Genomic DNA, 15,325 nt, shown 5'->3' with positions numbered 1-15,325 from the left:
TCTACAACCAGCCATCTCTCGAGAGACGTGTGCACCTAAACACTCTAATGTGCAGCTCGTTCCTCTATCCAGCTGTCTACAGACATTTCATCTTTAACTTCTCCACAACGGAACTCCCAATCTTCCACCCAAACCTGCTCTACCCATCATCTTCCCATCAGCAAAGACCATGCCTGGGACAGGGGAAACCAACAGGCCCAGCACAACACGCCACCCCCCCATGACTTTTCTGGCCTCATCTTCTGACTCCGCCCCCAATCATTGGCCTCATGCCCTGGCCTCCCCTCTGTTCCTAGACTGCGCAGGAGTGCTTCCACAGAGTGCCCTGCACTGCTTCCTTCCTAGACACACACATTCTTTTCTCATCATTTTTTAGTCTTTGCTCAAATGCCACCCTCTCACTGAGATCTGCCCTAAGCACTCTACCTGAAAGTACTACTTCCTCAACTTGGCACAACCAATCCCAATTCTCATCTACTTTTTTTCTTAGCAATTTCTTACATATTGTATAATTTCCTTTACTTCATGTTTGTCCACCCCAACCACCAGAATGTAAACTCTGGGAGCTCAGTAATTTTTGTCTGTTTTAGTCACAGAGTCACCATGGTACCTAGAGCTGTGGCTAGGCACACACTATGTACTTGCTAAGTACTTGTTAATTGCTGGAGAAAGTCTGCACCAGAGGCCCCAAATTCAAAAACACCTTCAGGGTCGCTAGCATCCCAATCTTTGAAAGGCAGGGTCTTCATCTCCTGAACTGAGGACTCAGATGTCACTAAGCACCTGCAAATGGGAGGCATGGCCTTCCTTGGCTGGTTCACAAAGCCATCTGTTGCTGTTATCTCTATTGCTTTCAACCACAAAACTTCTCCAGTCTCCTCAAGTAAGCACTACCACGATGACATCTCATAGGTATCAGGTGGCTGAAAGATTCAAAACATAGCACAGGAAGGAAGCTGTAGCAATCATGCAACCGTTTGTGTGTGTGTGTGTGTGTGTGTGTGTGTAGCAATCATGCAACTGTTTTAGTGTGTCTGTGTGTTTTGCCACAAAGTGAAGTAAAAGAAAGTTACAGACATACCATTTATAAACCTTAATCACTTCTCCTGCAACATTTGCCAATGCATAATCAAGGAAGTTTTGCTAATAGTCACTACCTGTTTCTTCATACTTTTTTCTCCTTTACTTTTGCAGAACAGAGATATTCCTTAAAAGTTACCTGCAAAATAGATTTCTCTAAACATAATCATCTCTTCTATACAGTTTCCATTAGAAAATTAAGAGCAGGGACACCTGGGTGACTCAGCGGTTGGGCGTCTGCCTTCGGCTCGGCGTGATCCCAGGATCCAGGACTGAATCCCGCATCGGGATCCCTGCATGGAGCCTGCTTCTACCTCTGCCTGTGTCTCTCTGCCTCTCTCTCTCTCTGTGTCTCTCATGAATAAATAAATAAATGTTTAAAAAAAAAGTAAGAGCAATTAAAACATTTCTATGGGGGCTGGAAATCTATTAACTGGTTTACAATTAAGAAAGTAACACTACGGCTAATAATACTGTATCCCACACTTGAAAGTTGAGGAAAGTAAATCTTCAAAGTTTTCATCTCAGGACTCCTGTGGGCTCTGTGGTTGGGCGCCTGCCTTTGGCTCAGGTCGTGATCCCCGGATCCAGGATCGAGTCCCGCATCGGGCTCCCTGCGAGGAGCCTGCTTCTCCCTCTGCCTATGTCTCTGCCTTTCCTCTCAATCTGTGTCTCTCATGAATAAATAAATAAATCTTAAAAAAAAAAAAAAAAAGTTTTCATCTCAAGAAAAAAATTCTGTATCTATGTATGGTGATGGATGTTAACTACACTTACTGTGGTGATCATTTTGTGATACACAAATACAGGATCATTATGTTAACATTAATGCTATATGTTAATTATACCTCAATTTAAAAAAAAAGGAAAAAAATAAACCTGCAGGATTTTTTAAGTAGAAAATGCACAGCAACATTTTAGCTATTCCAGTTATACCTGCAATGCAAGATCTGAAGGGGGGTATACAATAAAAACACTGAATTTGTCATGGTATCAGGGATTTGGCTAAGATCTTAAAGAATCTAGATACTTTTACATCGTGGTATGTACACTAAATAAAATGTGTTTTTTTAAAAGCACCAAGTTACTCAGTTATTTCTTTCCAAATGGTCTCAAGGACCATATAAAAAGTTTTAGCATTTTCTAGTTTTTCCTAAATTGAACAAGTTATTACTGTGATAATAAGAATTCTAAGTGCCCGATCACAAAATGCTTCATTATCCAGATCCACTCATACACCATAAGACATATCCTAGTATAATTATATGACAATTGTCTCTAGCCAAAAATGTAGGTGTTTGTCCTATTCCTTAACAATATCTCTAGAATAGAGCTCCAGTGTTTTCAAAAGGGAGAAGATGAAGAAGCCATTTATCAAACAGGACACTGGGAGAGGGAGGCCCCACGTAGTGGCATCATTTGGCTTATCTTGTCTAATTGAATCCCGGCTCTTCCTTTCCATCTGCTCTATTCTCTTACTGATCTCACTGGACGACAATGCTGCCCTTTGCCCAGGAGCCACCTCACATCCCACATTTTACCTTGGTGACTCTACCTTCACAGTATGTTTATAACTTTCTAGAGGTGCAAACATTCCATATCTTGAGTTGGGAATGAGTTAGAGAGTGTATTTGTTTGCCAAAATTCATCAAATCGTATACAAACTGTCTATACATTTCACTATGTGAACTATACTTACATATTTATATAATTTGTGTACCTAATTTTATATAATTAAAAATATATAAAATATGCAAAAATAATATACATACACTAATACAGAATCCAGCCATTTCTCATCAGCACAGTTACCTCCATCACCCTGGTCCAAACCACAGTCATCTCTTGCCTGGATCATTGCAACTGCCTCTTTTTTTTTTTTTTTTTGGCTGAATAAAAACATTTTTATTTCTTTTTTTTAATAAATTTATTTTTTATTGGTGTTCAATTTACCAACATACAGAATAACACCCAGTGCTCATCCCGTCAAGTGCCCCCCTCAGTGCCGGTCACCCATTCACCCCCACCCCCCGCCCTCCTCCCCTTCCACCACCCCTAGTTGCAACTGCCTCTTAAATGGGTTTCCCGGCTCTCTTTTTGCTCCCACACCCATTTTAGTCCCAGTGCAGAAGTCAGAAGGATCTGTAATAGTCAAGTCAGGCCACATTATTCCTCTGCTCACATGGCACTGGGAACTGAAGTCTAACAGACACCAGGTCCCAGTCAATCCCCAGCTCTCTCCAGCCTCAACTCTTAGTGCTCTTGCCCATTTGCTGCTCCACTCTCACTCCAAATCAGAGACATCCATGCTATTCCTCAAACCCACCAGGCACGTTCTGCGTGTTCTCTCTGGCGGGAATCCTCCTCCTTCAGATAGCTTCCTTCCTCACCTCCACGAGGCCTGGCATGGATGCTGTGGTACTAGGCTAGGGCCCTTCCCTCCAGGAATGAAGCACCTGCCCCCAGCTGCAGGAGTGTTGGCAGCCTATGAAAACTCCCAGGGGAGGTCTTCTCCATAGGGGACCCACCCTAATGGAAGAACTGCTTTGAGCAAGGTCAGGTCTCCTCCCTAGGACAGCCTGGGCCCAATGACTGTGGATGTGGCTATAGAAAGCCCTGGCCCTTCACCCAATTCAGGACACTCACAAGGACTAGCTGCAGAGCCTCCAAAAGGGTCGGGCTGCAGCTTGTGTTGCACTTTTGCACTACAGCTCAACTTCTTCCTGTCCAGTCCTGATTCCAGCACTCTTCAATAGTTTTCCTGTACACAAGCCTCTCTCAGAGTCTGCTTCCTGTGAAGTCTGCTCAAGTTACCTTCACACTCAGGCTTTCCCTACTTAAAATTCTCTCACCCTCCACCCCTACCACAGCACTCCTTATCTGTCTCTCCCCACACCTAACGCATCTAATGCTCTCTGCAACTGGTCTTGTTTATGATGTCTGCTGTTGCTCTAGTGAGCTCCCCTTCTTCATCAGCCTGTCCACTTAGACAAGATGCCTCCAGCAAATAGCCCTCCCAGTCTCACTGTCTAGAATGCATGCATCATCACATGCTGTTCCCCAAAAGATCCTGCTATGCTGCTTGGTTCACTGCTACATTTCCAGCACTTAGCCCTGGCACACAATCTGTACTCATTATTCATTGAATGGTGAATTCACTGAGTGTCTCTCTGTGCAGGACCTTCTGATGGGACAATGCAGCAGACCTGGAGTCAGTTCCTATGAAGGTCTATTCCTGGCCCTCAAATGAAGCTCACTGCCTCTTCTGGCTGTCCCTCATTACAGGGCAACTTCCCTATGACTTGGTCTGTCCTAGGTTGGTTAATGCATCAAAGCAGGTATTGCTTTCAAAAGCAATGAGTTTTGACCTAAATGGATTTTCTTTTTGCCAGAGGTGTTCTAAACCTCTTGCTGTTTGTTTCATCTATTCTTTTCCCTAAAATGCTCTCAACCCTCCCCGGGCCTCTGCTTCTGACACTTCCACAGCAGCAGTGCCTTTCCTACCACCACAAACCACCTCCCATCAAGGCTCAGCCCTAGGTACACTGACAAACCAGGCCCTTGTCCCTAGAGCTATCATGGCTCACTTTTGTGTAACTCTGGTTTCTACCTGCCCTGTATTCTAGAATGTGGTCTATCTGTCCTTCTCTCCCACCTACAACACAGCCTTCCATACAAGCCTTATTTACCTCTGATCACCACAGGCCTTCTCTCCAGAAGGGTTCAAAGTTTTGTTCATTAATAAGCAGAAGATCCACATGTGTGTTATCTAGGGTAAAATGCCACCCATTTTCTTCTGAATCTTCATGAGGAATTTTGGTCATTTAAGAAAAAAAAAAAACATGGGCAGTCCCGGTGGCCCAGGGGTTTGGCACCGTCTTCAACTCGGGGTGTGATCCTGGAGAGCCGGGATCGAGTCCCGTGTCAGGTTCCCGGCATGGAGCCTGCTTCTTCCTCTGCCTGTGTCTCTGCCTCTCTCTCTCTCTCTCTCTCTCTCTCTCTCTATCATGAATAAATAAATAAATCTTCAAAAAAAATCAATCTACTGTCTTCAGGCATGACTCAGTGAGAGAGAGAGCATGAGAGAGCTCAGATTTTCTGAGCCTTCACAGGTAGCAGATGAGGCTGGTATTATTGGCTTCATTTAACAAATCAGGAAATGAGATAAAAAGAACCTTCTGTAACACATATTTGGTGAGGGAGCAGGGCACAGATAGACTCAAGACTACCTGACTCCAAAATAAAAAGCAAAATTCTTGTCCTCAAGAAGCTTATAATCTATCTGGAACCATGAGACGAATACACGAAAAGGCAAACAATGATAAAGGCAAACAATGATAAATGTTCTTGTCTAAAGCAGGATTTCTCAACCTCGGCACCGCTGACATTTTAGGCCAGCTTTATTGTGGGGGAATGTCCTATATGCTGTAGTGTTTAGCAGCAGACCTGCCCTCTATCTGCCAGTAGCACACCCCTTCAGTTGTGAAAATAAAACATTTTTCCAGATATTGGCCTGTTTAAGAACCCCTGATGTAGACAAACTGCAAAGCTTATCTTAATGACCACTGCAATCATAAAATATCACCATCAGGATCCCCCCCAGCCTGTTCTCAGAGATAGGTCTGCAGTACCCCTCTAGCAGCTGTGCAGGCCCTTTCCACACCCACTGCTGACTTCATTATTGTACCACACTGCCTGCATTGCCCCTTCAAGCTTATTTATTTTCATCAGTATGTGTCTCAGAAAGATGTCTTGAAATCCTTTCTAGAAAGACACAGAGTAGGGGGGAAAATAATCCAATTACAGGGCAGGAGGAAAAACACACACCATAAAGCAATGTGATTAACTGACAAATTATCCCAGTGTTGAAAATTTGCCAAATGCTTTTTTACAACAATGCCATCAAAGTGTGAGCCAGAGGCCAAGGGAGGACAAGAGTTCTTTCAGTTTGGTCCTTCTGGTTAGAATGGGCTTCCCTGATAAGCTGAGCACAGACACTGTCTGACCAGGAGTGAAAAATTCCAGAAACTCTTAGGAGAAAAGGCCCAGGGATGGGAAGAACCATGAATCTAAATGAAAAAAAAATTTTTTAAAGATCTTATTTATTCATGAGAGACACAGAGAGAGATAGAGAGAGGTAGAGACATAGGCAGAGGGAGAAGCAGGCTCCATTCAGGGAGCCTGATGTGGGACTTAATCCAAGTCTCCAGGATCATGCCTTTGGGCTGAAGGCGGCACTAAACCGCTGAGCCACCCAGGCTGACTTCAATGAAATTTTCTAAATTAATTTTTTCTACAACCAAAATTCATTCACTTTCTGACTTAACTTAGAAATGCACTTTATTTTGGCCAAGCCTAAAATAAAAATAAGTATATAAGGAATACTATATCCAAGAACACAGAGTAAAACAGGCATATGTGTTAACAGTGGCTAGCACACATAACTTCCATATAAGTGATAAATATCATTAGCTCTTATTGTGTATCTTAATTTTTTTTAAAGACTTTATTTATTCATGAGAGACACAGAGAGACAGGCAGAGACACAGGCAGAGAGAGAAGCAGGCTCCATGCAGGGAACCCGATGTGGGACTCGATCTCAGGACCCCCGCGGTCACGCCCTGGGCCGAAGGCAGGTGCTAAACTGCTGAGCCACCCAGATCCCCACTGTGTAATTTAAGACTGTCTTTTATATTTGGCTACAGAATGAAAGCACAGGAACAAATCTTATATTTCCTCAACTTTACCAAGGCCTAGAAGTGAAGTCACAAGCCTAAGAATTTACAGCCAATAAATGATGGCATCTTGAATCCAGTCTGATTCCATGTTCAAGGCTCATTCTGCTGTGATGTAACAACTTGAAGATTTATTACCTTACCGATCACCTTAGAGCAGTGATTCTCAACTGGGGCTGATTCTGGCTACCAGGGGATATTGGCAACATCTGGAGACATTTTGATTGTCACAACTGGGTGTGTGTGGGGGTGGTGGCACTGGTATCTCGACGGGTTGAAGCCAGGGATGCTAAAACATCCTATGACAGACACTTGGGATGGTCCTCACAACAATTATATGGTCCAAAATGTCAACAGTGCTGAGGCTGAGAAACCCTACCTTACAGGAAAGTTCTTGCCACTATTATTGGTCAGGAAAATGGAGACTGACAGTATGCTCACACCCCAACAGGTAATTTTTTCTTTGCCTGCTCTATTCTAGCTGGCCTCTCCACTGCGGCTGAATGGATTCTGACAGAACAGGGAAAATGCTGGGCTCTCAGCTCCTTCCTTCTTGGGAGTCCCAGACACCAGAAAAAGTATGTTCAGTCACATAAAGAGTCAGGAGACATGAACGCAGAGTCAAGAAGCCAAAAAGTGCTATGATGCACTCTCCACAGCACCATGGTCTTAGGGGTTTGTTAATCCAAAATAAGCGTGACTTCACTGGCCACTACCCACAACTCTGGTTTCTGGCTAAGCAGCCCCTGCTCCCAGCAGCTCCAACTATTTACCAGTCTTCAAGAGACTGCTCAGGAGTGACCCAGATCATCAACATGTCCTTCAAGATACTGGTAATTTACCCTGGCAGTCCTTTTGAACACTTAAAGAGACAGAGGCTGATTTTAGGAAATTTTAAAAGAAAGGAAAGTTAAATCCTATCCTGCCAGGCTCAGTTTCTTTTATTACTATCTCTTAGATTTCTAAAGCACTGGGAAGCACTTCTGTGTCTACCTTTGCAACCTAAGATCACAACTATACTATGAAGAAAGCATAGCAGATACCATCCTGTTCCATCCTAGGACCACGGAGGGACTGCAGCAACAAGACGCCAAGGCCCACTGCTCTACCCACTCTGTCAGGCTGGGATGTTTGGCTGCTGCTTCGGTCGCAGACTCTCACTCATTTGTACCTAATCACTTAAGCGTCTTGACATACTTATGCTTACATAGCATAACACTTATGTCCTATGGAAGAGCTTATTATGGCAAGAGGTAGAAGAGAGACTGAAGAAAGGTAGACTACACACAAAAATTGATCTAGGGGGTTCCTAGGCATGTCAGTCAGTTGAGCGGCTTTTTTTTTTTTTAAATATTTTATATGTTTATTCATGAGAGACACACAGAGAGGCAGAGACATAGGCAGAGGGAGAAGCAGGCTTCACGCCCTGAAGCTGAAGTCAGACACTCAATCACTGAGCCACCCAGGTGTCCCTGAGTGGCTGACTCTTGATTTCCTCTCCAGTCATAACCTTGGGGTCTTGTGATTGAGCCCCTCATCTGGCTCTGTGCTCAATGGGTAGTCGGCTTGAGGATTCTCTCTTGAGCTCCCTTTGCGTCTCCCCCCTGTTCGCACCCTCTCATCTTCTCTCTCAAATAAATAAGTAAATCTTTAAAAAAAAAAGATCTAGACCAAGCATTTTTTTTTTTTTTTTAATTTATGATAGTCACAGAGAGAGACAGAGAGACAGAGAGAGAGGTAGAGACACAGGCAGAGGGAGAAGCAGGCTCCATGCACCGGGAGCCCGATGTGGGATTCAATCCCAGGTCTCCAGGATCGCGCCCTGGGCCAAAGGCAGGCGCCAAACCGCTGCGCCACCCAGGGATCCCCTAGACCAAGCATTTAAAAATAAAAATTCCTTCAGACCTTCACTTACAGAGCAAAATTTTTTCCTTTTCTGACTCACGAGCACCATAATTTATAATTACTGAACATTTGCCCAGTTCTCCAGGGAAAGATATACACACTACACATCAGGAAAAGCTCTTGGAAGTCAGGTACAGGAAAAAATGCAACTAAAGTTGCAAAAGTTGCACTTTTGCTTTCATGCACAGTAAGCCTACCTGTGTATGTGTAAATTACAGAAACTTCAGCTTACCTGTTGCAACCAATATTTACCATAGACCCTCTGTACAGAGGTATTGTTGAATGTAGCAGGGAATACAGAGGGGAATGAGGCAGTCCCCTGCCCTGAGGGAGTGGGTGGTGGAGGGGGGGCCTATGGAAAGTACACCCACAGGGACAGGGCACATCTAGTGGAATAAAACAGGAGGAATGTTAACAGAAACTGTAACCTCATCTGGACCCTGAAAAATGAGAGAGATGTCACGAACCAAGACAGAAGGGGAGAGAACACATGTGACTGAACCAACATAGAAGTTCAATCCAGTTGCAGCAGCAGAAAGCATCCTAGAATTAAGTTCAAAACTAAAAAGCTACACGTCTTAAAAGGGGGCCTGTACTTGCTCTCAAAGAAAATACTAGCTCCCTCTAGTCGAGCTGCAAAGTAGAAATGAGGAACAAGACAGAATCAGGGTGACCCTTTTCCTGCCAGCAGAGACAGGCTGGAATCAGGGCTACTGGCCCCAGGCTGCTTCAGCGCTGTCAGCAAGGGGATGGGGGGTCTCAGATCTCTCTCTCTCTCTCTCTCTCTCTCTCTCTCTCTCTCTCTCTCTCTCTCTCTCTCTCTCTCCCCTCACCTCCCTGGGGAGCAAGGGCCACCTCCTGCAGCAGCTGTGCCAACACAGTACAACTATGAGGAACTGCTCTACCAGTCTGGGGGGCTGATTTGTCCTCAGCCACAAGATGGGAAGTCTGTTTCTCCGGGGTGTGCTTTGGGAGGCCCCTCTCCTCCATCACTCCTTGCCCGGGGGCTCCAACCCAAGACACCCTCACATCTCAGCTCAGCATAAAGGTGGTTCGTTCAGCTGGGGGACCTCGGGGACCAAGCCACAGGTCCCCAAATGGGAGCACCGTCACCGGATTCAGGCCTCGGCCATGGCAGTACCAGCCCCACCAGCAGGGTTGGTTTCAGGTGTTCACCCCACCACTGAGAGGCCACAGTGGGGCCCGGCCCCGGGTTTCGGCCCCTGGACCGTCCGAGCACATCCTGGCGGATGCAGACGAGTGGCAGGCGCTGGCCGGCGCCCAGGGCCGCTCCCCGGAGGCGGGCCGCGGCTCCTCCGCGGACCACGGGTGGGCGACCGCGGGCGCGGTGCAGGCGCCGGCGTGCGGGCGGATTCGCCGAGGCCGGGCGGAGCACGTGCCCGTGCCCGCAGGCTGCCCCGGGCGGAGGACAAAGTCCGCTCCGCCGACCCCCCGCAATTTGGGCACCGGGCGCGTCGGGGCGAGGCGGGCAGGGCCTGCGCGCCGCTCGGACCTTCCCGCAGACCCCGACCCGACTCCGGGCTCGGCCACCCGCGACCCCTGCGCGCACTCACCATTGTGGTTGACCCAGGTCGGCTTCAGGAGCTTCATTGTTCGGCCGCCGCCGCCGCCGGGCTGAGGCGAGAGCCGCGTCCCTCAGCGCGCCCGGGCCATGGAGCCACCGCCGCCGCTTCCTCCCGCGCCGCTCTCCGGCCGCCGCCCGCCCCGCGCCCTCAGCGCCGCCGCGCCATCGCCGGCCCGCGCCCCCCGCCGCCGCCACAGCCGCCCCCTGCGCTCGGCCGCCGCCGCCGCCGCCACAGCCGCATCCCCTGCGCCGCTCCTCCTCCGGCGGCTCCCGGGCAACGCCGGAAGTCACGGCGCGCACCTGCCAAATCGCCCCGGCGGGAAACCGCTCCCCGCGCGGACGGGGCCGCCCGGGCTCCTCCACGGGCCGGGGCACAGCGGGGCGGCTCCGCTGGGGGCGCGTCCCGGGCGCGGCCGCCGCCAAAGGGGAAGCTAGGAGGACTGCCGGCGAGCGGCGCCTCGAGCGGCGGCCTGGGCCGGCGGGGTCAGGCGGGGTCGGGACGGCGCGGACGGCCTCTCCCCAGCTCCACCTCGCCGGTTCCCAGTCCTACTCCTGAGCTAGCTTCCGTCATTCATCGGTACGCGTTTATTGGGCGTCTCGCGAGGGCCGGGCCACGTGCCGGAGCTGGACGCTGTGCCTGCGGGGACCGCGGCCCTGGGCTCGGACAGACGTGGGGGGATGAGCAAGCCCCGGGGGTGGGGGTCACGGGGGAGGCCGAGACGAGCGCGCTTATGGAAGATCGGGGCCGTTTTCACAGACGTGGGCACCTGGACCCAGAAGGACGCCCGCCCGGCCACTCCGGCTGCACTGCGGGGCCCTGGCCCTGGCCCTGGCGGGGACGCCACCGACCGGCCGGAACCACGGCCGGCGGGGTCCTGCTCTCGGCCGCTGGCAGGAAGCGGAGGGAGGGCGCCGCGGGAGGTCCGAGGCGCTCGGGGCGTGACGCGCGCCGCCGGGACGTGCGGGGCGGGGCCACGTCGGGGGCGGGGCGGGTTCCGCCCCCGGAACGCGCGAACGCGGGCCGACAGCTAGGCCGGAGCTTTGCGCGGGGCGCTGCGGGCCGGACCGCCAAGGGGCGCGCGCCCGGAAGCGACCTGTGGAGAGCGGCGGAGGGGCCATGGCCGTCGCGGCCCTGGGAGCTTCCGCTCGTGCTCTGCGCTCGCGGAGCGGGTGAGTGCGGCCCCCAGCGGGGTCGCGAGGCCCCTCGCCTGCGCTCTCGCCGGACGCCTCGACCACTTTATCTAAGAGGGGAGCTGGCGCTGTCCGCTTGCGCCCTGGCGAGCAGGGACCCTGCCCGAGGGCTCTCGAGGGGGCGGGAAGTTTTGGGAGGGCTCCCACGTTGACCTTGTCACATCCAGCGGTGACCAGGGCGCCAGGTCTTGGGGGGGTAGCATAATTGCTTCCTCTTTTCCTGTGTAGTGAGGAGAATCGGGTATTTATTATATCTTCCTGTGTCCTTCAGGCTTTTGGGCCCTTGGCAGACACAGATGAGAGAGACTCACCAGCGAGCTGCGTTACTGTCCTTCTGGGAGCTCATTCCCATGAGGTAAAGGGCCCTGGGCCTGACCTCTTCGGGGGCCTGGGGCGGGGGTCAGCGGGAGACCCATGTGCGTGTGCACAGAACAAACAACACCCCTGCACGTTGGATTTGCAGAATTAATTGCCAGGAAAGTTTCTTGTGTAAATTCAGATGGATACTTTTCTGTCTTTCAGCATTCTGTATGTGGAGTGCTGCTGCCTGTAGTCAGAAAACAAAACAAAAAAATAAACGTAAAAATGGTTTAAATAAAAATTAGTTTTAAAGGGACTGTTGTATGATTTAGAGGACACAGCGTGGACTTGTGATTCCCTGGAGAGGTCGGCAGAGGCATAAGGATGAGATTTTCCACCTGGGAGGTCTGGATGCTTTCTTAGGGACTTGATTGACAAAGCTGAGTCTTGATGCTAGAGGATTTTTTTTTTTTTTTTAAGATTTTGTTTATTTATTTGAGAGAGTAAGAGAGCACAGGTTGGGGGGGGCAGAAAGAGGGGGAGAAGCCAACTGGTGTTCAGCAGGGAGCCCACCTATAGCAGTGGGGCTGGATCCCAGGACTCCAGGATTATGACCTGAGCAGAAGGCAGACTCTTTTTTTTTTTTTTCTTTGAAAGATTTTATTTATTAATGAGACAGAGACAGAGGGAGAAGCAGGCCCCATGCAGGGAGCCCGATGCAGAACTCAATTCCAGGACCCCAGGATCACGCCCTGGGCAGAAGGCAGGTGCTGAGCCGCTGAGCCACTCGGGCTGCCCAGAAGAAGGCAGACTCTTAACCGACTGAGCCACCCAGGTGCCCCTGAGGATTTACTTCATTTTTAATAGTATGTTATTACCATAGAACATATGTTCCTGAGAGTACCTCAGACATCCTAGTGCTTTAGGACATGGAAATTTGTTAAGAAATCCTGAAAAGTCCACAGGGACATGCCAGTCACTTTCTTACACTAAGTCTTACTCAAATCACTTTTACAATCACAAATCTGTTTACAGTGTGAGTAATGATTTTCTAATTTGCCAGCTTGGTATTTCCAGTTTACATTGCAACTCTAAGGTACCTTTGAACCCAATGCTCAAGATGAGTACGTATTCTTAATTTATATCCTGATGCCCCATGAAGTTTTCTGGCTCTTCTTGGGTTGACAGTGCTCACACAGTTCTCACAAGGACCCTGGGCTGGAGGCCATCTCCTTTTCACACTCAGCGTGTGAGGTTAGACCCATGCATAGTTCTTTTCCCAGAGGAGACCATAGTATGAGTTCCCGGCACTTCACCCAGTGCCATGTCTCAGGATGTTTGTGAGACTGAAGAGGAAAATGTCTAATGTTTGCTTTATCCGTTAGAGCAGAACCTCTACGAAAGAAGAAAAAGGTAGATCCTAAAAAAGATCAAGCAGTAAAGGACCGTTTGAAAAAAAGGATCAGACGACTGGAGAAAGCTAGCCAGGAGCTAATTCCCATTGAAGATTTTATTACACCTGTGAAGCTCTTGGATAAAACAAGGTAAGGGTCCTCTAGGGTTGAGGTTCTTGGGACAAAGAGTTCCATCACCTTCAGGCAGTTCTGTCTGCATTTCATGCCTGTGACAGGAAGAGGTGAGTGGGCATGGGCTGACTAGGTCCTAGTCTCTGTCTTGACTCTGTCTTGTGGGAGTTGGCAAAAAGCATTCCTGGGTGGTGCTTTTGAAAGGCTGAAATGGGAAAAAAAAAAAACAAAACTCAGAAATAACTGTTTGATAAGCCAGTTCATATTGTTGCTTTTTTGCAAGATGAGTTTTGGCTGTGATTGAAGACTTGGGCCTGGGTCTGCAGCCACTGCCCCATCTTGGTGGTAGAAAACCCTTAGCCTCTAGCTTTTTTTTTTTTTTTTTTTTACGATTTTATTTATTTATTTCATGAGAGACAGAGAGAGAGAGAGAGGGGCAGAGACACAGGCAGAGGGAGAAGCAGGCTCCACGCAGGAAGCCTGACATGGGACTCAATCCTGGGTCTTCAGGATCACACCCTGGGCTGAAGGCGGCGCTAAACTGCTGAGCCACCCAGGCTGCCCTTTAGCCTCTAGCTTTTTTTTTTTTAAGATTTTATTTATTTATTCATGAGAGACACTGAGAGAGAGAGACATAGGCAGAGGGAGAAGCAGGCTCCTCATAGAGAGCCCGACGTGGGACTCGATCCCAGGACCCCGGGATCATGACCTGAGCCGAAGGCAGATGCTCAACTGCTGAGCCACCCAGGTGCCCAGTCTCTAGCTTTAATATACTGATGCTCCTAGTTGGAATGTGTTGTGTACAGGCTTTACAAGGTTGATGCCTTGCAAAAGGTGTGTATCACTTATAAAGTAGCACCTTGCCATACAGGTGGGACATGGCAGGTGCTTTTTGGTATTTTACAGCTGCCCTGGGCTTGGGTGTCCATTTTCATAACACCACTTTACATTTCCACAGTCACCTCTCACCAAAAGTAGTCTCAGGCTGGGATAGAGGAGGTGCTACCGGGTCTTCTTAGAACATCGCTGATTTTTGTGTCCACGTAAAGCAAATGACATTGGCTTCCAGCATCAGTTGCAGCTGCTACCACTTCAACATTCCATTCTTTGATTTGTCCCTAACTTCCACATTTTTCCTGAGTCCCATCTGTGTCTGGAAGTGGGGACACTTGGGTCATAGGCAGTCTCCCAGACTACCTGGCCAGTGAGATCGGTTCTCCCTAACTTCACACCTTTGGATTTGTGTGTTCCAAGACAGCGGCCTAAGGTGGAGCTTCCCTTTGAGGAGAGTGAGCGGAGAGCTCTGCTTCTCAAGAAGTGGTCCCTGTACAAGCATCAAGAGCACGAGAAGGAGAGGGATGCCATCACTTCTATGCTTGAGTCCCAGCAGGAAGCTCTGGAGGAGCTGAAACTCATATCCCCAGAGCTACATGAAGAGGCTACCAAGCGGGACCCCAATTTGTTCCCCTTTGAAAGAGAAGGGCCAGATTACACACCACCAATCTCCAGCTACCAGCCCCCTGAGGGCAGGTACCATGACATCACCAAGGTGTACACACAGGTGGAGTTTAAGAGGTAGAGCTGCAGGCACCTGTCTGCGGAACACAGTGCCCTTTCAAGCCAGAATAACCAGGGCACAGGCCTGCTTGTCACAGAATCCGGCATGCTGTGAATAAATACGTTTAATCAAGTGTCTCTGTCTTGTTAGAGTCAAAATTAGTTCACCTGAGGATTGATGGTGTTGAGAGATGCTGCCCTTATCTGATACTGGGGACAGGATGACCAAGACTTCTACCGCTGCTCCCCATTTAAAAGGAAGATTCCAGTTGTGTGGGGCAGACACTACCAGCAAGAGACATAGAGTACTTCAAGGAGAGGTGAAGGATGTGCAGCCTGTGTGCTGTGTGTTGTCTGCATACCTGCCTGTGCAGACAGAAGAGGCAGGGCCTTCTCATTAGGCAAATGGAGTATGAGAGCTTCCTCGCATCTTTGGCAGGGCCAGC

The 15,325-nt window shown here is 49.1% G+C and overlaps 2 protein-coding genes across 3 annotated transcripts in view; one reads left to right on the top strand and one right to left on the bottom strand.

The window, feature by feature from the left end:
* The window catches only part of HIRA (histone cell cycle regulator), an 89,147-nt gene extending 78,714 nt beyond the window's left edge, over positions 1-10,433 (bottom strand). For both annotated transcript variants that reach the window (XM_038575903.1, XM_038575905.1), the window contains exon 1: positions 10,295-10,433. In XM_038575903.1, coding sequence (XP_038431831.1) covers positions 10,295-10,331 — 37 coding nt within the window. In that variant the 5' untranslated portion in view covers positions 10,332-10,433. The remainder of the gene's footprint in view (positions 1-10,294) is intronic.
* Positions 10,434-11,313: 880 nt separating this feature from the next.
* On the top strand, positions 11,314-15,017 carry MRPL40 (mitochondrial ribosomal protein L40). Its single transcript, XM_038575901.1, has 4 exons — positions 11,314-11,475; positions 11,768-11,851; positions 13,182-13,340; positions 14,577-15,017. Exons 1-4 carry the CDS (start codon positions 11,423-11,425, stop codon positions 14,899-14,901), a joined length of 621 nt encoding a protein of 206 aa, XP_038431829.1. The 5' UTR covers positions 11,314-11,422; the 3' UTR covers positions 14,902-15,017.
* The last annotated feature ends 308 nt before the right edge of the window (positions 15,018-15,325 follow it).

The sequence above is a fragment of the Canis lupus genome, chromosome 26, assembly GCF_011100685.1.
Source record: "Canis lupus familiaris isolate Mischka breed German Shepherd chromosome 26, alternate assembly UU_Cfam_GSD_1.0, whole genome shotgun sequence".
Classification (NCBI taxonomy): Eukaryota; Metazoa; Chordata; class Mammalia; order Carnivora; family Canidae; genus Canis; species Canis lupus.
The sequence above is the reverse complement of the archived record's forward strand: the minus strand, read 5'-3'. Positions and strand labels throughout refer to the sequence as shown.

Bases quoted from the DNA above. Each gene is read 5' to 3' on its own strand.
- MRPL40 (XM_038575901.1), top strand. From the start codon at position 11,423: ATGGCCGTCGCGGCCCTGGGAGCTTCCGCTCGTGCTCTGCGCTCGCGG. The intron at 11,476-11,767 runs GTGAGTGCGGCC...TGTGTCCTTCAG, and splicing joins GCTCTGCGCTCGCGGAGCGG to GCTTTTGGGCCCTTGGCAGA. The intron at 11,852-13,181 runs GTAAAGGGCCCT...TTTATCCGTTAG, and splicing joins TGGGAGCTCATTCCCATGAG to AGCAGAACCTCTACGAAAGA.